Source organism: Molossus molossus, unplaced genomic scaffold (assembly GCF_014108415.1).
Source record: "Molossus molossus isolate mMolMol1 unplaced genomic scaffold, mMolMol1.p scaffold_m16_p_11, whole genome shotgun sequence".
Classification (NCBI taxonomy): domain Eukaryota; kingdom Metazoa; phylum Chordata; class Mammalia; order Chiroptera; family Molossidae; genus Molossus; species Molossus molossus.
In genome coordinates this window covers 16,214,471-16,237,544 of record NW_023425346.1, presented here as the reverse complement: position 1 = coordinate 16,237,544, position 23,074 = coordinate 16,214,471, and the positions used below count along the sequence as shown (strand labels likewise).

Here is a 23,074-nt window from a genome sequence, read left to right as displayed (position 1 = left end):
GCATCAAGTACTGTTCATGACTATATCCCTTGTAATTTAGTCATATCTATTAACTTTCATTAACTCTGTTTGTAATAATGTACATTAAATATCTAATAAACAGTTTGCCTTACCTTTTGCATACACATGTCAGCTATTATGGACAGAGGTATTGTAAGGCTTAGTGCAAGTGTGCCTATCAATGATGAGGTAAGAAAGCAGCCCCTAAAAAGGAAAAAACAAAAACAAAAACACATTTCCATATTTAAAAAGTAAAAGGACCAAAAAAAAAAAAAAAACCCAACAATGATCAATGTCTACCTATCCTAAAATATAGATGAAAGATCAAAAGCAAAAATAAAAGCCCAGGATGGACAGAGATACAATAAATAATAAAGTTACTAAGATAAATCTTAAGGTTTACTTTCCAATATTAAAAATCCAAATATATAAGTATAAAAATTTTGAGGTATTTTACATTATTTTTAAGATCGGCTTACAGATATTCAACTTTGAATGTGTAGCTTATATTTCCTTAAAATTTTAAATAAAACAGACAAAAGAGCTGTGATGATAATACTCAGCTAACAAAGCAGGCAGCTTTATTAAACTGTTGGACAACACCTCTCAACACAGACTTAAAGTGATAAGCCAACATGTGAATCTGTCATCAAACCAAAAACATCTCAACCTCATGAGAATTAAGTCTTTAGATGTGTGTAGCTCTTTTGGTTTGGCTTAGAATCAAAAAGAAAAACTGAGTTTTTTGTGTGTGTTTTTAAATTTATTTTATTGTTGAGAGTATTACAGATGTCCCCCATCCCTCCCCCTTACCCCCCTTCACCCATCTCCCACCCCAGGCCTTCACCTGTCTGTTGTTTGTGTCCATGAATTTTTTTGTTTAGATTTATCTTTATTCTTGAAAGTATTATAGATATCCCTCCTTTCCCGCCCTGCCTCCCCCCCCCCAGGCTCCCTCCCCTCCACTGCCTCCCTACCCCCTACCTTCACCACACTGCTGTGTCCATTGGTTATGCATATATGCATATAAGTTCTTTGGTTTATCTCTTCCTGCCCTCCCCTTCTCCCTTCCCTCTGAGGTTTGTCCGACTGTTTCCTACTCCCATGGCTCTGGATCTACTTTGTTCATCAGCTTATTTGCTCATTATATTCTACAAATAAGTGAAATCTTGTGGAACTTGTCTTTCTCTGACTGGCTTATTTCGCTCAGCATAATACTCTCCAGATACTTCTACAAAATATTTCCTTGTTTTCCATTTTTCTTGCAATTGTCCTAACCAAATCCTGTATTATTTTCACCTTGAACAATTATTTCATTTTTACTTTAAACTATCAATATTGGTTTTAAATGTAAAAACATTAATCTGCATATAATTGTGTTTAATTGAAAAAAAAAGAAAGCATTATACCAAATAGATGAGCCTTTTATAAAGACTGATAATTTGGGTATATAAGAAGAAAATGAATTATAGGCCAAGATGAGACCATAATGTATATAATTAGGACTACAGACCCATGGAAATTATGGGCAAGCAAATTCTAGTTCAGTATATGTTAGAATTAATAATACTGTCCTACCCTGGCAGGTTTGGCTTAGCGGTTAGAGGGTCGGCCTGCGGACCAATGAGTTGTGGGTTTGATTCCAGCCAAGGGCACGTACCTCAGTTGCAGTTCGTCCTTGGCCCTGGCTGGGGTCATACGGGAGGCAGCCACTCAATGTGTCCCTTTCATGTCAATGTTTTTCTCTCTCTCGTCCTCTCTCTCCCTCCCACTCTATCTGAACAAAAAAAAAAAAAGGAAAAATGTTCTCGGGTGAGGATAAAAAAATAAAAATAAAAATAATGCTGCCCTGCAATAAAAGAGGCTATCCCTTGAAAGTGTCACTTGAAGTATTCAATAGAGGCTGGACAATTAGTTCTTATAGTTGCAGTAAAGAGAATGCAAATACTAGTAGGTCCCACTACTCATAAACTGCTCTATGAAATGAGGGTTTAGGAGTTAAATATGTATATTTTTTAATGCAGCATATGTTCTTAAGAGATTTATAATGCAAAATACAATCATAAAAAGTTTGATAGGCTGGTTATGGTTGTTTTGAGTTACAAATACCTAGAATTTAAGGGAGATGTTTGTTTCATTACTTATTAACATTATTGCTACTGAGTTATTACTGTTAAGTACTCTTAAACACTTGAGTGTAGAAGTGTATCTGGAAAATAAACCTTGAGGTCCTGAAAAATCAATCCCAGGTAAGGATAAACATAGCTTGATCATAATACATGATTTTCAGTGTCCAATTTAACTATTCAATAATGAACACCCATAATACACAGTAGGGAATATAAATTGTGTTCCTTCTGTGGAGAATGAGATGGTAATTCTCTATCAAAATGTAAAGTCTACATGTTTGACTCAGTCTTTTCCACTTAAAGGTATGTATCCTATAATATATGTATGCAAAGACATACATAAGAATATTCAATACTGTATTATTCACAAAGCAAAAGACTGGAAACTTAAAATGTCTCTCAATAAAAAACTGGTTGAATATGTTCTATCCATTATGTAACATAATGGATTATAGTATTTTAAAATACAGGCTTTAAATAATGAATTGAATCTAAGTGCTGTTATGTGAAAACGGACAAGACAGCTTGTGGAAAGAAGTACAGAACAATATCCACAGTATGCTCCCGTTTGTGTGTTGAAAATAATACCAATTGAGGGGAAAACTCAGAGACTGATACACATTTCTGTATGTATAGAAAATATTATAGAAGGTTTAGAAGTGGATAGTGGTTGCTTCTGAGAAAAAGGAATAGAAATTTGGGGTAGAACAGAGATTTCCTTTTATACACTTTTGTATATTTTACTCTTTTAATTTTAAAAACGTTAAATAAAAAGAATAAAATATTTTAGAACATACTATTTATTATTTCTTTAAATGTAAAATTTTCCAAGTGAGAAAACTACCAACTCTCATATAATGGAGAGATTACATGTCAGAACTCATATTTGATTGGCCTTAAAGCCTACTACATTAAATTCTGCTGAACATAATGAAACTATTGTATATATTAATTAATAAAAATAAAGCTCTCACTCTCGCCAGTTTGGCTCAGCGGTTGGAGCATCGACCTGGAGACTGAAGAATCATGGGTTCGATTCTGGTCAAGGGCATGTACCTCGGTTGTGATTCGGTCCCTGGCCCTGGTTGGGGTCATGCAGGAGACAACTAATTGATGTGTCTCTCTCAAATCAGTGTTTCTCTCTCTTTCCCTCCCACTCTATCTGAAGATAAATGGAAGAATGTCCTTGGGTGAGGATTTAAAATAAATAAATAAATAAAGATCTCAATTAAGAGTATTTTAATATATGCAGGTGGCACAGTCTATGTTTACTATGAGTCTCAATGTAATAATAATGTAATAAGGACCAAAATAATCCCTTCTTTAGTCTAATATCCAAATAAAAATTTAATTATTTCTTTTAAATATGTAAAAATGCTTTGCTTTGAAAATTTCCAATTTAAACTAAACTTAGAAATCTACAGACTATGAACTTGTATTAAAATACAATGTGTAATTATTTAAAGCACACATTTGAGGTTGAACCATATCAAACTACAGTAAAAAATGGCTGATCAACAATTCCTATGATTCAACTAAGTTAAATCAGAATACAACCACTAAGTAGTTTTATCTGCTCAGAATCAAGAAGAGAGACAAATGACAGAATACAAGTGATAGGACAAGAGAACCAAAGGGAAAAGATATATATTAATGTATAAAATAAAATATGCAACTCTTTTCTTTTTTAAATCCTCACCCAAGGACATTTTTGCATTTATCTTCAGACAGAGGGGGAGGGGGAGAGGGAGGAAGAGAGAGAAGCCTTGATGTAAGAGAGACACATCAACTGGCTGCCACCCACACAATCCCAACTGGGGCCAGGAACAGATTGCAACCGAGGTACATGCCCTTATCAGGAACTGAACCTGGGTCCTTCTGGTCTGAGGGCCAATGCTCTAACCGCTGAGCCAAACTGGCCAGGGCAAAATATGCAACTCTTTCTGGTTAAAAAAGTAAGCACCTAAAATACATGTAAAGAAAGATGAAAAAAATAAATGAGTAAATGAATTCTAAATCAGAGTTTTAGATTAGCAAAGAAATTTAAGATAAGTTCATAAGTTATTACAATATAACGTAAATCTTTAAGTACTACATGAAAGAGAGTGAGTGTTGAGGGTATCAAGAAAATAAGAGATATTTCCTTAACTGGGGAGGAGGAAGAAGTATAGGCAGAGCATAAAGACTTCATACAAAAGGCCATTTCTGTTGCAGACTTACAAAGGAAAACTAGTCAGTAGTCTTGTCATGTAATAAAATTCACTCAGCAGTTTAAGTACAATTTGTGTTTCTTTGTAAGTTCCTACTAGGTGGAAACAGGATTAAGTACCAAGTTCTATATGTGAAAGGTTTCTTAAACTCCATACATGATATTGTCTTCTAACTATTTGAGGATCATTATCACATTTCAACATATTAGATATTATAACATTTCAAAGTATGTTAGCATATCTCATCAGAGTTTAGGGTTTACACATGTGGTTCAAGCACATGAAGTCCTGAGAATAAACAAAACAAAAAGTCTATAAACAACCAGAGACAAAGTCTTTAAAATAAGCAAAGGCTCTTAAACAAAGTCCCCAGAATCTCACTCAGAACTAATGTCACTAATACTTAGGAAATACATCTTACAAGTTTAGATGTCTATTAGATGACACCTTTCATTTGTATAACACTATACTTCCAAAAACACGTTACAAATTTAGATCATTTATATTCATTCATTAACTATTTACTGAGTTCCTTTAATGTGCAAAACATTACTCTATACAATAGATAAGTTAAAATTAAAAACCAAAGCTCTTACTGTAATGGAGTTACTGTATTAAATTGTTAAGTGTGTGGGGTGATAAGATGCACAGGAAGGGCCATCAGAAGACAAAAGAAACATAAATGTTTAAACTATCCACAAGTCCATGAACTGATAACTAATAAATCATAGGGTAATAAATAGTACATACCACAACCACAGGAACTCGGAGAGAACTGTTCCAATAAGGCCATTAATGATAATGCACATTAATACTACTTTATTGGGAAATTCAAAGTCCTCAAATCCAGTATAATGAAGTAAAAAGAAACCTGGCCATAAGAGCAGCAGATTAAACAGACCTACGAAACCTAAACATGTATGAAGAGAAAAAGTTAGTTTCAGTGATTTAAATTTTTCAAACTTATAACTCTATACTTAGAAAACAGATTTTGTACAAAGGGCTCCAACAGATTCCCTTAAATGGAACTTCTGTTTATTTGTTTTGAAGTCAGTCCTGTGGATAACTCAATACAGAAAAAAACTGGATCAAGTAATTGGTGATCACTGAATCTTCAAGGTTCAAATGTCTACATTGCAGGGAGCAACCATTGCAGAATAAACCACTTACAACAATTCAAAAAAAAGAGTTAAGTTTAGCAGTAAATAATATACAGGATGGGGCAAAAGTAAGTTTATTGTTGTGAGTATATAAAATAGAATTTATTCTTGAATTAGTATTTATTAATTACTGCATTATTTTCCATACAAACAACTGTAAACCTACTTTTGTCCCACCCTGTATTATCCTAGAAGTTAAAGAAATAACTGGTGTATGTGTGTCTGTTTGTATATTCAAACCTAAATTAATTATTAAGGAATTGCAGAGTTTGTTCTCTGATTCAACTCATAGTTATGTTTAAAGCTCATATGCTATACTAGGAATAATGGAGGAAGGGCCCAATAAAGGATACAATTCTTGGTTCCCACCTTCCCAGAGCTCATTAGCTACTTGGTGAGATAACACATACACAAATACCTATTCAGTATATGAACTAAGCACAGACTACTTATAAGGAAGGCTGTAATGCTTAGTGGTTAGAAGTATGTGCTGCAGTCTGATCACCCTGGCTCTGCTCCCAGCTCTACCGTTCATGAGTAGTGTAAACCTGAGGCAAGAACAGAACCTCTTTTAAGTCTCAGTTTTCTAGTCTATAGTGTAAAATAGTATATAATTAGGTTATTAAAAAGATTAGATAAAACAAATTATAGCACAGTACCTGTCAAAAAACACACAGTTAATAAAGGTTGCTATTATTGTTATAAAAATGTGAGTTTATATATGACTATATACATGAAAGACTATGTAGTAAAGACTATAAAGAAAAAACTATAATTTTATAGTAATTTTTATTACACTTTCTGTGGATCCACTATGGAATCCATGAGGTAACTATAGCGCTTTTATTAAAAAAAGTTAAATTATAGTACATGCATATTTTATACGGCTGCTAAATAATAAACTAATATTTAGGATGCCCAGTTAAATCTAAACAAGACTGGAACACCCACAGTCTATCTGCTGCTAAAGTCTTAAAGCTACCACCTTCTCTAAAGAACTGCCTTGGACAGCAAACAAGTCTGCTCTGCCCAGGAAGTTCCCACCCTGCTGACCCTGTACCCTCGGCAGCCAGGGGCAGCGCTCACAAGGCAGCCCATCCTGAGGAGTGCCCAGACATTGCCACTGCCTCCCACACCTGCTCTCTCACTTCCCTTGCCAGTTTTTCCTACAGAGCACTGCCCATCCCCCCCCCCCCAATAAATCATCCACACTAAATCCTATCCTGCATCTATGAAACCCAGATGGATGATTTAAGACATCTAGTGATAAAAATAAAATCAAACAAAAGGACATATACACAGAAGGGATTCATGATCTAAAAGGCTTGCATAACATTAAAAAACTGTAATTAAAATGCCAAAATTTGGTATTATCAAGAGCCAAATCTATGTTCTGGTCCCTGAACTATCAAGTCTATGAAATCCCACATAAATTAAGAATGTTTGGTCCTACAAATTGTTTCATTTATTCTCCAGACCCTCCAGAATCTGGTCTACATACTTTCCTGCTCTTGCCTAAAGTGAACCCTTCAGCACAACCACACAGACCTACTCACTGTCCCTGCCACGCTCTCACTTCCCCAGGCCTGAGGAACCCTCCATGTGCCGATCATGACTCTTCTTTTCTAATCCTGTCCACTCTAAAGCTCAGGTCAAATCAATATTGCTTTCCATATCACATATGAAGAAGACCAATCAAGTTACATATCTATGTACACTCTATTAAATTAAGCAATTTTTCTTGAAAGTTGACAATCTTAAAACACACACACACACACACACACACACACACTAGCATTTCATCCCATTACATATGAAATTTTCTATGACTCTAAAATAAGACATTAAAATGATCATCATACTTAAGGTATATTTATTGAATTCTATACTTAAAAGGAACTTGAGTGATCACTCAGTTTGGTAGCTTTTCAAACGTTTTATTTTTGTTAATCTTAGGTAAAGAGAATCAAACTGCTTTTAGAATAAAAATATTTTCTACAACTTAAATGATAATGCAAAAAGCCCAACAAAGCAGAGTTGTTCCAGCTGAAGCAGCAAAGGAGTCCAAGAAGCAGACCCACACATACAACTCCGTGTCCTACCAACCTTCCCAGGATCCTTTGTAAATCAGCTTGGAAGCTATTCATCTAGTCCAATTTCCTCATTTTTCAGATGAGTATGAGATAAATGAAGTTATAACAGTTATATTTCAGGTCTCCTGATTCCCTGTTAAGCTGTACTCTGAACCCTCATCACCAGGCTTCTTTATCTATGGTATTCCGACATCTTTTGAAAGATATCCACAGATATCCTACAGACAAGACAAGTTTTTTTTACTGAGCTGATTTTTGGCAAAAGAAAATTTATAAATCATATAAGGTATTTTATTTACCAAAATTAAAAATGGATGCCAGAAACTATAATTGGATAATTTGAAAAATCTATGTCATATAAGAGTCTGATTTCTAAAGATAAAATAAAAATGAAAAACCTTAAATGGCCCACAGTTGTTAATGAAAATAAGTACACAGACTGGAACAGTATTAAACATATATTTGGGACAGTTTCCCCAATCCTATGCTTCCGACGATTCAAAATTGGCAAAATGTATAACAGGTATACACTCACTTGCTCATAATAGCATGATTCTGTCATACTAATGAAGAAAATATCTGATTCGCAGGCTGAAGATATTAATACAAAAAAGGCGTTAAAAGGAATTTCTTTCTTTACTTCACTTTGAGGAAATGGACAATCCCTCATAGGTACACAACTATGCAGGATAGGGTAAGAGAAAAACATTGAGTTTGGACTTCATAATCTTTAAAATCTGAAGTTTTTAAAGAATCATATGCAGGAGGGGAAGCCTTTTCTATTCCCTCCAAAAACCAAAAACGAAACCCTAAGTTAATCATTCAGAGTAACAAGCCTCACAAGTTAAACATATTCTTACCAAAGAACATTGGAATATCCAACTTATCTTCTCTGTCTACTTTTCTCTTAATCATAACAATATAGACAGCATAGAGCAGGGCTCCAACAAGAGACCAAATGGAACCTGTAAAGATCAACATAATGATTTAAAGCATCTGTTCATCAACTAATTCAACCCACACTTATTAAAATCTAACAATGTGTCAGATCCCATTCCAAGAAATGAGTGTACAAATAAGAAAAGTACAGCTCACCCCATCTTTGTCCTCCAGGAGTATAGAAAGGCATTTAATGTGTAAACAAATAAATGCAAAAACATTCACCTCAATGATCTAAACAAACACTTATATATGTTATGATACTAAAATTCATATAAGTAACACTGTTTTTAAATTTTGAAATGTAGACTTCCTGTCTCCCCTACAGAAACAATTTTGCCACCTGACACCATTCAACTTTAACGATGCCTCTTTCCCTCTCTAAGCTGTTGCTTATATTGCTCTCCCCACTGCCATGTGTCTTTTTTTTTTTTAAATTCCTACCTGAGGATATTTTTCCGTTTATCATTAGACAGAGTGGGAGGGAGAAAGGGAGAGAAAGACAGAGAGAAACATCGATGTGATAGAGAAACACTGACCAGTTGCTTCCCACACACAACCCAAGCAGGGCTGGGGATGAACCACAACCGAGTCACATGCCCTTGATCGGACTCTTTGGTCCATGGGCCGATGCTCTAACTACTGAGCCAAAATGGCCAGGGCCGTGTGTCATTTTCAATATATATTCTACTATTAACTTCAAGGTCCTGTTAAACTCGCATCTCTGCCACAAAGCATCTTCTTTCTCCTCTGCTGAATTTATTAATACTTACTATAGTTAAATGTAGTATAATTTTATCCTCTAGTGGCTTCATTTTGTAAATCTCATCTACTGATTACAATCAAGAATTCTTTGAAAACTACAAACACAAATTTAGACTTTTTAATGTTTCAAACGATCTAATTAAGTAGGGCTCACAGTACATGCATAATAAATATCGATCCTCTTTAATGTAGTAACTCATTCTCAAAAACATTTAAGTAAGCTTTTAAAAACAGCCAAATAATGTCTTATCTGCCAAGTGACCATATTCAATACTTTAATCAATTATCCAGAAGTCCAATGTTTTATTAAATATGTTTATTATCAAACTTCTAAAAACAGCAATGGGAAAACCTGTCAACAAAATCTCTCACATGCAACAAATACGTACATTGTTTTACACATACGAAACTGTTGTAGGTAAGAAAGAAGTGAGGCAATTTAAGACAACTCACTGGATATTAACTAGAAATAGTTTAGAAATATTCTATTAAATAAACTTCAAATATCTGAAGTGTCCAGAGTAAAACCATTAAGCTGGGTTCTGATTAACTTTTTTTGTAAATCTAAACAATGGATCAAAAGCAAGGGACAAACCAGGCAGATAGTACCTTAAGATTAACATCATTAGTAACATCACTAGTTAAATCAACAATGTGTCTTCTGATACAATGTCCTGATCAGAACATATCACTTTCATGGTATTCTTTCCAAAAAGGTACAACATAAATTTAACCATGAGGAAATATCAGTAAAACCCAAACTGAGGGACATTCAACAAAACAACTGAACAGTATCCTTCAAAAATGTTAAAGGTTATGAAAGACAAAAAGAAAACTGAGGGGTATCTAGATTAAAGGAAACTAAGGAGACATGACACGTAAAATGCACAAGTGATGATTCTGGATCAGAAAAAGAACATTGGTGGGGAAAATGGTGAAGCTGGAAAGGGACTACAGACTAGATAATATAATTCTAATCAATGTTAACTCCTAACTTGTATAACTGTACTGTAGTTATATATATAGCTCACAGCAAATCTGGGTGAAGGCTATATAAGAATTCTGTGAAATATTTTTAAATTTTTTAACATTATCTCCAAGAAAATGATTTTTAAAAAGGCTGTTAGTGCCCACCCTCTGTGTGGGTGTGTGATGATGATATGGACAAAATTTTCTTGCATACTCTAAGAATGCAGCATCAGATACTTACCTATTGTATTTCTTCCAGCAGATTTTTCAGACCCTGACAGGTTTACCAGTACAACACCTCCAATGCTATGAGAATAAGAGTTATTATTGGTGAGCAAAATAATAAATCCCTTAAAAGGACTAATCATAAAGATAAAAATTATTTATAAGTGATCAAGATTAATTTTGGGGTAAAACTGTTAAATAATTTATGATTTAATTAATATCTAACAATTTTTTTATCCTTGAGGATATAGTTATTGATTTGGGGGCGTGGGGGAGAAAAAGATATTGATGTGAGAGAGAAACATCGATCAATTGCCTCCTATACGCACCCCTGGGAGTTGAACCTGCAGCCTTAGGTACGTGCCCTGACCAAGCAATGAACCTGCAACCTTTTGGTGTAAGGGACGATGCTCCAACCAAATGAGCCACCCAGCCAGGGCAATATCTAACATTATCATCAGTATCATATAAGAGCTATAGTATTAGCTCATTTAATCCACACAAAATGCACAATATCACCTTATAAGGAAGGTATTATTGTTATTACCATTTCCACTTTCCACATAAGAAAACTAAGCAAAAAGAGGAAGTACTTAACAAAAATCACATAGCTGAGATCTAGGGAGTCCTCCCAGAGAGTTTAAGGGAAATGCTGAGGGACACAGGGCAGAGTTGTGATTCAAACCTAACTGATATCTAATACTAATCTCTTCATTAAGTCATTCTGCTACATTCTCTGATTTCTCATATTCTCTCACAAAAACAATAGCCTTATCAAACCAACACATCTTTTTTGAGTACTGTTGGTGAGCAAAGCCCCATGTGAGGTCTTTGGTGACACAAAGGTTCTGGCCTTGAAGGGTTTAAAATCTCATAGGGAAGATACAAAGACATACACAAAGCAAAATCAAAATAAAAGACTCAAATATAGTATTGACAATATTGATCCTATACAGTAATACAAAATTTCCAAGTAAATTATACAGAATATAAATGAAAGACTGAGGCTGAGACAATCAGAGAAGACTGCATGATAGATTTCCAGAAACGGGAGAAGTAAAAACCAAGACACAAACAAAAAGGGGAACTTGTTTTAAGAAAAGAAAATGGAAACGTGAAAGATTATGAGCATTAAGTTACCACATTAACTTAAGTGTGAACATCAGTACAATACTTAGTAAGGCTGAAGTCGTATGAATGGGAACCAAAGATGCCTTGGAGCCCTACCCTCAGGTTACCCACCTCAGGAAGGTTTAGAAAACTAGTCTAGAATGTGACACTGGGCTGAGTAGTATAACGTCCATTTAAAACTTTCTTCTATCCTCATCTTTCTTTGCCTCTACAGTTGACTATAATAAATTATCCTCTCTCACTACCAAAAATATTTTAAACATTGTATTTTTAAACAGAGTAAAACAGCTATTACACTAGATTCTTACCTTAATATTACAGCTAATAGTTTAGAAAGAGTAAATCGATCTCCACTGTTACTTGGAAACACTGCAGCAAGGATTAAGGTAAAAAGTCCTATGGAGAGAAAAAGATACACTGGTTTAAATACTGTCCGCATTATTTACTATCAATTTTATTATTTAAATAAGTAAATTATACACCTAACTAGTATACTAACTTTTGTCATTTGTAAGTAGAATAAGACTGCAGTTACCTAGGCTAAAATGTTCAAGTATCATAAACAAAACAGCCCCCACACTAAACCATGTTTATTTCAACAATACAGATCAAGTATAGTCCTTTTTTTAATGAATAAGAGAGTTAATCTGAGCATTCAGAGTAACACTCTGACCTCGTCACAATCAAGCTTGTGTGCTAAAGTTATTTTTACAGCTTCAAAACACTGTTATCTTCTAGAATTAAATAGTGATTCAATTTTAAAAATAAAAACACCTTTCATAGGGTAAATTACAGTTTTAAGAAAAGCAATTACATTTAACAAAAGGGTCTAGAAAAAGATCTTTGGAAAGAATATGTAAAAGATAAAACAACTGTAATAAAAAGAGCTGTCATATTGGTATAAAAAATACTGTCAATTATTTGTTAGAAATATAAACAGCACAAGGCTATAACATAAAACTATAAAGATGAAGTAGTTACAATACACTAATGTAATGAGAACAAATGAAATAATTTATAAGATAAAGATGTGTGTATATGTATATATACATATTAGAAATAGATCTCAATTCATAATACAGAATTTGAAGATACATTTCTTACCAGAAGTTGAGGACAAAATATTAACAATAGCCACTTGTGTGTCTGAAAGTGCTTCTTGATATGACAAATTTGCCAAAAACCACTGAAGAAACAGAAAACAAAGTGAAACCTAATGGATGGCATGTTTATATTTGCCATGACAATTTATAGTCCCCCCCCCCTTTATCTTCCCCTAAACACAGTTATCATGATAGGTTTTAAACTCTGCTTTGTATTGAAAAATCACATGTCCAAAAAGAGGACAAACATTTATAATCAAAACGAAGGTCTTTTCCCTTAAAAGTTAACAATAGTTGATTAAAAATTAGCATTCAGGTCTTTTTAAAAATGAGGATACAATTTCATATCAAATCAACTTTAAATTTTCTTTATCCAAGCACTGCTAGCACTCTATTAAGTTTATATAAATCAAATTTAAGTTGGGAAAAATTTTCAAACATTAAATATGTACAAACTAACACAGCACGATGAGAAATGAACAAGATGATGCCTATGGGGATGGATGGAAATCAGCTACCTAGCTACATTGCTAGATAAAAGGCTATATTCACTTTGGAAATGTAAAAATGTCCAAGAAAATTGTGAATTTACTGGAATTGTGATTGTCTGATTCTCAGTTTGGAGACACAATACGAAGAGTGCTCACAACTTTAGACATCATAATTAAAGGAAGTTTTCTAGCAATAAGAATTCTATTTTCTTCTTTCTTCCCTGTGCACATGTGGGCTAGGATATTCTTATATTCCCAACCCGGTGCCTCCTTTGATCTATAAAATAAGAACTAAGACCTCTTTCGATGAAGCCTGGTACGTGTGTGTGTATGTCTTGCATGTGTGTGTACCCAAAGTTCATTTATTCTCACCGTTATCTAATATTCTAATGCATATTACCACAATTCATCCATTTTTCTGTTGATGGATACTTCTTAACTATTTCAAACAATGCTAATATGGCCCAACAGGTGTGCCTCAGTGGAATGAGCACTGTCCCATGCATGAAGGGGTCATTGGTTCGATTGCCATTCAAGGCACATACCCAGGTTACAGGCTCAGTCCCCAGTAGGGGGCGTACAGGAGGCAGCCAATTGATATTTCTCTCTCATTGATGTTTCTCTCTCTCTCCCTCTCCCTTCCTCTCTAAAATCAATAAAAACATTTAAAAAACAACAACAATGCTGCTATGAACATTTTAGTGTATGCCTCCTGAGGCATATATATATGCATGTCACTAACATATATACTAAGAAGCAGATTGATGAATCAAAGTAAATTAACTATTTATCTGTTTTTGGCATCTCTGTTACTTAAACTTTGACTGGATAATCATATTCAAGTGAAGAATGTATTGTCTCCACAAAGGGAGGGACATCTCTTAATTTCTCTCAGAACTTGTTATGTGAGTAGTATAATTATTAGCATTTACATATCATTTCAATGAAGCAGCACAGACACGTGATTTTAGAGCACTGCTAAAAGCTAGCAGATAGCTGAGAGACTAGTAGTTTCCATTCAGTCTAAACTGTACCTTAAGGCTAAAGCCAGGATGAAACTATGGCAAATTATTCTGATTCTACCTGTAGTCTTCTGACTGCCTAGATCAGTGACTTTCAACCAATGCATTACAAGAATTTTTAAAACATGCAACACCTAACTAGATAATTTCACTTGACTACCTAAATAAGAAAATAAAGTAGCAATAGGTGAGATGGTCAATATCAAACTTATATGACAACAGAGGCCACAGTTTATCTGTAATTGAAGTGCTAGAAAAGAGGCTAAAGATTCTGGCCTTAATTATCTTTTGGAGAATTTCTGCAAGAAGAGATAACGCTCACTGGGTGATAATTAGCTTTCTTGACCCACTTTCCTTACCACTTTAATGCTTAAATATTGTGCTCATTTTCCAAACACTCTCACTAGTCTCTGCCAATGCAAGATAAAAAAATAAAAACAAAACATTCAAATATCATTACAACTTATCATTAGCTATGAAGTCTTTCCAGAAAGATCTTCCCATTCTCCACTTCTCTTAAAACTCCATTCTTTGGCTCTCAAACCCATAGTACCCTCATCACAAAAAAGACCCATCTCAATTACCCTGTAATAAAAAATTATCTTTACAATGTTTCCTTTCATTACTCCAGAGTTAAGGACAACCACTTACTCATACTTAATCTATTGCAAATAATTTATATAATAATTAATTCATGAGTGGTCATTTATTTTTGAGTTACCATAAAAGGTATTCTTGGTAAAGCTTTTATGACCTAAATTATATTTTACAGAAAAAATTAAAACACCGTAAGCCCTAATGAGACAAAAGATATTAAAGGAGGACTGGCAAATATAGTAATCATTAACTCCTTTTGACCTGCACTGTCTAATACATTAGCCCAGCGATTTTCAACCAGTGTGCTGCAGGAATTTTTAAAATATGCAATACCTGACTATTTAGTCAGGGGCACTGACTTCTTTTCCCTTAGATTGTCAAATAAAAAAATGACAACAGCCAACATAATAATATGTTGTAAATGAATCAAAATTATACCCATTTTTTTGGTTAGGCAAAAATATATTTTTTGGTGTGCCATAGAATTATAGTAATTAGTTTGTATGTGCCATGAGATGAAAAAAGTTGAAAACCACTGTATGAGCCAATAGCCACATGTGGCTACTGAGCAACTGAAATATGTCTAAACTGAAATGTTTAGAAATTCAAACTGAGAGGAATGGCAGTGTGAGAGAACCCCTTACCCTCCTCCCTTGAAGTTTCAACTATTTGAACAGCTATAACTCAACAAAGGATTCCCTGCTCAATGAACAAACACACCAGAGTTCTGCACACTGACACATCTAAAGGTGGGCACGTGGGAGTCAACTGGGGAGGTGACAAGGGAGACACACCGAGACAAACCACAAACACAGACCTAGAGCTGGGAGCTCACAGTGGGGCTCAGCCTGGAGAGGACAGGAGTCAGGTTGTGGCTGGCACTCCCTGTAGCCAGGAGGAGCAAGAGATTCAGTGGGCATTCCTGTAGGAGTGGGCAGCATGAGCTGCGGCTGAGCCCAGAGACCTGGGCAAGGACACAGAACCTTGAGGCTGCAATTGTCCGGCAGTCCCCATTCCAGTCAGAGAACCAAAGTCATAGAGCCTGACCCCCTGTAACCTCCCAGAGCTCGCCTCCCCTCGCACTTGCAGGGGTTGCAGAGCACATCATCTGCGAACCCAAGAACTGGTACTATAGAACTGCTTTTTTCTCTGAGCAAAGGGTGCTCTCTGTGACCAGTTCTGGGGTCAGGGCACAGGGAGAATCCTGTGGAGGCCCAAGGTCACTATTACTGGAAGAGCAAAACAACAAAGAAGCCACCTGGGATCCTCCAGCCCACCCTACCCCTACACATTGTTGCTACACTGATGGTGGCTTCTAGCTGCAGGGATTTCATTACCCTGCAGGGTTGGTCCCCTGGCACCTGAGAGACAAAATCACAAGGAAGAAAACCACCTACCCAGGGAATACCACCCCACAGAGATCTGAATAGCCAGAGAAGTGCAAGAGAGTTAAAAATCTTGTGATTCAGTGCTGCCTACTAGAAAATAATAGAAAGAACTCTTTGTACAATATCATGTCATCTGCAAATGATGATAGTTTTGCTTCCTCCTTTCCAATTTGGATCCCTTCTATTTTTTCTTCCTAATTACTGTAGCTAAGACTTACACAACTATGTTAAATAACACTGGCGAAAGTGTGCCTTCCTCTTGTTCCTGTTGTAATGGGAAATGCTTTTAGTTTTTGCTCATTGAGTATCATGTTGGCTGTAGCTCTTTCATATATGGCCTTTATTATGTTGAGGTATGATCCCTCTATTCCCACTTTGCTGAGAGATTTTATCAGAAATGGATGCTGGATTGTGTAAAATGCTTTTTCAGTATCTGTTTATATGATCATATGGTTTTTACCTTTCGTTTTGTTTATGTGGTATATCACATTTATTTGTGAATATTGTATAAGCCTTGCATCCTGAGATGAATCTCACTTGGTCATGGTGAATAATTTTTTTAATGTATTGCTGGATCTGATTTGCTAACATTTTGTTGAAGACTTTGGCATCTATGTTCACCAGGGTTACTGGCCTGCAGTATTCTTTCTTTGTAGTGTCTTTATCTGGTTTTGGAAAAGACTCCATCAAAAATAAATGAATTTGGCAAAGTAGCAGAATACAAAATTAACATCCAGAAATCAATGGCATTCTTATACATCAATAATGAACACTTAGAAACTGAAAATAAAAAAACAATCCCATTTACCATTGGAACAACAGCAACAAAAATACCTAGGAATAAACTTAACCAAGAAGGTACAATAGCTGTTCTCATAAAACTACAGGACATTGAAAAAAGAAAAAGAAGATATAAAATAGTGGAAACATATACCATGCTCATGGATAGGAAAAATCCACGTCATTAAAATATCCATACTACCCAAAGCAATTTACAGATTCAATGCAATCCCTATTAAAGTACCACCGACATATTTCACAGATCTAGAACAAATACACCAAAAGTTTATATGGAACCATAAAAGACCCTGAATAGCCACAGCAATTTTGAAAAAGAAGAACAAAATGGGAGGGATCACAATACCAGTTATCAAGTTATACTACAAAGCGATCACAATCAAAGCAGCTTGGTATTGGCACAAGAACAGGCATATAGATCAATGGAACAGAACAGAGGTCCCAGATACATACCCAAGATATTATGGTCAATTAATATTTGACAAAGGTGGCAAGAGCATACAATGGAGTAAAGACAATCTCTTTAATAAATGGGTGTTGGGAAAACTAAACAGCAACATGCAAAAAATGAAACTAGACCACCAACTTACACCATACACAAGAATAAACTCAAAACAGATAAAAGACTTAAATGTGACTCATGAATCCATAAATATCCTAGAAGAAAATGTAGGCAGCAAAATCTCAGACATCACACACAGCAGAATTTTCACTGATACAATGCTAGAGCAAGAGAATCAAAGGAAAAAATAAATAAATGGGACTATATCAAACTAAAAAGCTTCTGTACAGCAAAAGAAACCAGCATCAAAATGAAAAGAGAACCCACTCTCTGAAAGAACATATATGCTAACGAAACATCGAATAAGGGGTTAATATCCAAAATATATAGAGTACTCATACAACTCAACAAAAGGAAGACAACACTCCAATTAAAAAATGGGCAGAGCACCTGAATAGACACTTCTCCAAACAGGACATACAAATGGCTGGGAGACATGAAAAAATGCTCAACATCTTTAATCATCAGAGAGATGCAAATTAAAACAACTATGAGATGTCACCTCACACCTGCCAGAATGGCAGCCATCAACAAATCCTCACACAAGTGCTGACAAGCATGTGGAGAAAATGGGACTCCAGCACACTGCTGGTGGGAATGCAGACTGGTGAAGCCACTATGGAAAACAATATGGTGTTATTTCAAAAAATTAAAAATGGAACAGCCATTTGATTCAGTGATCCCATTTCTTGGAATATATCCTAAGAAGCCTGAAACACCAATTGGGAATAATTTATGCTCCCCTATGTACATAGCAGTGCTATTTACAATAGCTAAGATCTGAAAACAGCCCAAGTGCTCATCAGTAGATGAGTGGATTAAAAAGCTGTGGTACATATGCACAATGGAATACTATGCAGCTGTAAGAAAGAAAGATCTCTTACCCTTTGAGATGACATGGAGAAACCTAGAGAGTATTATGCTAAGTGAAATAAGCCATTCAGAGAAAGACAAATACCACATGACCTCACTTATTTACAGAACATAATGAACAAAATAAGCTGTTGACCAAGAGATCCAGAATCATGGAAGTAGGGAACAGACTAACAAACCTCAGCAAAATGGGGGGGTGGGATGGGTGTAAAGAGATAAACCAAAGAACTATATGCATATATGCATAACGAATGGACACAGACATTCATTTAGGGAAAGCAGGAAGGGGGTTGGAGCAGGAAGGAGGGGGTCAATGTGGACAAAAAAGGACATCTATAACACTTTCAACAATAAAAAGCAAAAAAAAAAGAACTCTTTGTATTAATCTGCTAGACAAATGCCACTCATACATATTAGATGCCTAGATAAAGAAGGAAGCCATCAAATATCATGAATAACCAAAGTAGCAAGGCGGCTCAGAAAGAAAATGAAAAATCTCCAGAAAACCAATTTAAAGACATGGAAATATGTGATATAAATGACAAAGAATGCAAGATTGCGGTTCGGAAAAAGTCAGTAAGATGAAAGAAAATATAGACAGGCAATTTAATGAGCTCAGAATACAAATCAATAAACAAAACAAGTACTTTACCAAAGAGGTTGAAACTTTTTAAAAGAACCAAACAGAAATTCTGGAGATAACTCAATAAAAAAGACTGAGAATGAACTAGCAAGCATGGGAAACAGAGCAGAGCAGATGCAGGTAAAGATCAGTGACAGCGAAGATAGAAATCTAGAAATAACACAGAGGGAAGAAGAGAGAGACTTGAGCATAAAAAAATGAGAGAACTCTACAAGAACTATCTGATTCCATCAGAAAGAACAATATAAGAATGATAGGCATACCACAAGAAGAGAGAGGAAGAAAAGAATGGAGAGCCTCTTCAATCAAATAGTTGAGGAGAACTTCCCAAACCTATGGAAAGAGCTAGATCCTTGAATCCAAGAAGTAAACAGGACATTTAATTACCTTGATCCAGAAAGGCCTGCTCCAAGGCACACTGTATTACAACTGTCAAAAATTAATGACAAAGAAAGAATTCTCAGGGCAGCCTGGGAAAAGAAGAAAGTCATCTATAAGGAAAGTTCATTAGGTTCTCATCACACTTCTCAACAGAAACCATAAGCTGGAAGAGAGTGGAACCAAATATTCAAACTACTGAAAGAAATTACCAGACAAGAATAATATATCCAGCAAAGTTATCCTTTAGCAATAAAAGAGAAATAAAGACTTTTCCAGACATATAGAAGCTGAGAAAATATATCACCAGAAGACCTCTACTGTAGAAAAGACAAAAGGGTCTTACTCTACCTGAAACAAAGAACAAAAGGTCACAAAATTATGAGCAGGGTCACCAACAAACTTGCAGCATAAACAGTGACAATTTGTGACAACAACATAAAGAGAGAGAAGGCAAAGGTCTAAATTTGCAAAGGAGGATGGAGATCAGGTTCAAAAGAAAAAAAACAACTGTATCTATGAAACTTTTTCATAAACTCAATGGTAACCACGCACAAAAAAACAAAACTGAGACATATAGCTTGAAAAAAAGAGGAAACAGAGTAAAGAAATATGGAATACCACCAAAAAAACAGGCATAAACACAAAGAAAAAGAAATAATGGAGGCACAGAGCTACCAGAAAACTAAGGATAAAATGGCTATAGGAAATCCTCACACATCAGTAATTACCCTAAAGGTAAATGAACTGAAATCACTAAAAAGAGATACAGAGTAGCACAGTGGATCAAAAAAACAAAACCCAACCATATGTTGCCTTCCAGTGACACATCTAGACTGCAAAGACAAAGTTAGACTCAAAGTGAAAGGGTGGAAAATGATTCTCCAAGCAAATAGCATCCACAGAAAAGCAGGTGTCACGCTTACATCTGACAAAAACAAATTTTAAGATAACAAAGGTAACAAGAGACAAAAATGGACATTTTATAATGATAAATGAAATACCCATCAAGACAATAAACACTTTTTAAAAATTAATTAATTTATTTTTGTTACAGATGTTTCTCCTTTTTCCCTGATTCTCCACTCCCTTTCCCTCCCCACCCTGTCCCTAGCTTTGTTGTCCATGTCCATTGTTCATGCATACATGTATATAAGTTCTGTGGTTTATCTCTCCTTCACCACCTCCTCTTCTGGGGATTGTCAGTCTGTAACCCACTTCGTCTCTGGGACTACCTCATTCCTCAGACTTATGTTCATTATATTCCACAAATAAGTGAGATCATATGATACTTGTCTTTCTCTGTTTAGCTTGTTTCACTTAGGATGACACTTTCCAGGTCCCTCCATGTTGTCTCAAAGCATAAGAGATCTTTCTTTCTTATAGCTGCATAGTACTCCATTGTATATATGTACCACTGCTTTTTTATCCATTCGTCTACTGATGGACATTTGGGCTGTTTGCAGATCTTAGCTATTGTAAATAGTGCTGCTACAAACATGAGGGTACATATATTCTTTCTGATTGGTGTTTCAGGCTTCTTAGGGTGTATTCCTAGGAGTGGGATCACTGGGTCAAATGGAAGTTCAATTTTTAATTTTTTGAGGTAACACCATATTGTTTTCCATAGTGACTGCACCAGTCTGCATTCCCACCAGCAGTGTACTGGAGCTTCTGCTTAGCAAAAGATACAATCATCAAAATGGAAAGGCAACCCACTGTATGGAAGAGCATAAATGCCAATGATATATCCAATAATGGGTTAATTTCCAATATATATAGAGTGCTCATACAACTCAACAAAAAGAAGACAAAGAACCCAAATAAAAAATGGGCAGAGGAACTAAATAGACACCTCTCCAAACAGGACATACAAATGGCTAAGAGACATATGAAGAAATGCTCAACATCACTAATCATCAGAGAGATGCAAATTAAAACAACAATGAGGGCCCTGGCCAGTTTGGTTCAGCAGTAAGAGCGTCGGCCTGCAGTTCGAAGAGACCTAGGTTCGGTTTCCGCTAAGGGTGCATAACTTGGTTGCTGTTTGTCCCCGTCCCTGGCTGGGTTGTGCGGGTGGCAGCCACTCGATGTGTCCCTTTCATGTCGATGTTTCTCTCTCTCTTTCTCTTCCTCTCTCTCCCTCCCACTCTATCTGAACAAAAAATGGAAAAATGTCCTCAGGTGAGGATTTAAAAAAAACCAACAACAATGAGGTATCACCTCACACCTGTCAGAATGGTCACCATCAACAAATCATCAAACAAGTGCTGGCGAGGGAGTGGAGAAAAGGGGACTCTAGTACACTGCTGGTGGGAATGCAGACTGGCGCAGCCACTGTGGAAAACACTATGGTGTTACCTCAAAAAATTAAAAATTGAACTTCCATTTGACCCAGTGATCCCACTTCTAGGAATATACGCTAAGAAGCCTGAAACACCAATCAGAAAGAATATATGTACCCCCATGTTTGTAGCAGCGCTATTTACAATAGCTAAGATCTGGAAACAGCCCAATGGTCCATCAATAGACGAATAGATAAAAAAGCTGTGGTACATATACACAATGGAGTACTATGCAGCTATAAGAAAGAAAGATCTCTTATGCTTTGAGACAACATGGAGGGACCTGGAAAGTGTCATCCTAAGCAAAACAAGCCAAACAGAGAAAGACAAGTATCATATGATCTCACTTATTTATGGAATATAATGAACATAACAGTCTGAGGAATGGGGTAGTCCCAGAGACGTGAAAGTGGGGTACAGACTGATAATCCCCGGAAGAGGAGGTGGCGGTGGAGAGAGAAACCACAGAACTTATATGCATGTATGCATGAACAATGGACATGGACAACAAAGCTGGGGACAGAGCAGGGAGGGAGGGAGAGGGGGGAATCAGTGGGGGAAAAAAGAAAAACATCTGTAGCAAAAATTCATTAATTAATTAAATTTTTAAAAAAAAGGAAAAAATTCTTTTAAAAAATAATACCTCACAAACAAATGGGGTTCATGTCCAGGAGCATTAGGATGGTTTAACATACAAAAATCGATCAATGCAATACTCCACATTAACAAAACAAAGGATAAAAATCATATGACCTTATCAATAGATGAAGAAAAAGCATGTAACATCCACTTATGATTAAAACCTTCAATAAAATGGGTATAGAAGTAAAGGACCTTAACATAATAAAGGCCATATATGACAAACCCTCAGCCAATATCACACTCAATGGTGAAAAACTGAATGCCTTTCCTCTAAAATCAGAAAAAAGACAAAGGTGCCCAGTCTCATCATTCTTATTCAACATAGTTCTGGAAGTCCTAGCTAGAGCAATCAGGCAAGAGAAATAAAAGGCATCCAAATTGGTAATAAAAAGGTAAAAGTGTCCCTCTCTGCAGATGACATGATTTTGTATACAGAAAAGCCTAAAGACTCCACCAAAAGACTATTAGAAACAAGAAACAAATATAGTAAAGTTGCAGGACACAAAATCAACGTACAAAAATCTACAGTTTTCCTATATACTAACAATAAAACTTAAGAAATGAAACAAAAAAAATTCCTTTTGCAGTTGAAACAAAAAGAATATCTAGGA

General features: G+C 35.6%; 1 protein-coding gene across 3 annotated transcripts in view; it reads right to left on the bottom strand.

Moving 5' to 3' along the window:
* The window catches only part of SLC35F5 (solute carrier family 35 member F5), a 50,597-nt gene that overhangs the window by 10,954 nt on the left and 16,569 nt on the right, over window positions 1-23,074 (bottom strand). For 2 of the 3 annotated variants that reach the window (XR_004958683.1, XM_036254533.1), the window contains exons 8-13: window positions 12,726-12,807; window positions 11,930-12,017; window positions 10,507-10,571; window positions 8,453-8,557; window positions 5,090-5,249; window positions 114-204 (exon numbers count right to left, since the gene is read on the bottom strand). Coding sequence is in view for 2 of the 3 variants with exons in the window: in XM_036254533.1 (XP_036110426.1) it covers window positions 114-204; window positions 5,090-5,249; window positions 8,453-8,557; window positions 10,507-10,571; window positions 11,930-12,017; window positions 12,726-12,807 (591 nt within the window). In the remaining variant the exon portion in view is untranslated. Of the gene's footprint in view, window positions 1-113; window positions 205-5,089; window positions 5,250-7,424; window positions 7,811-8,452; window positions 8,558-10,506; window positions 10,572-11,929; window positions 12,018-12,725; window positions 12,808-23,074 lie in introns of those variants that run through there. The other variant, XM_036254534.1, reaches the window with a different exon arrangement.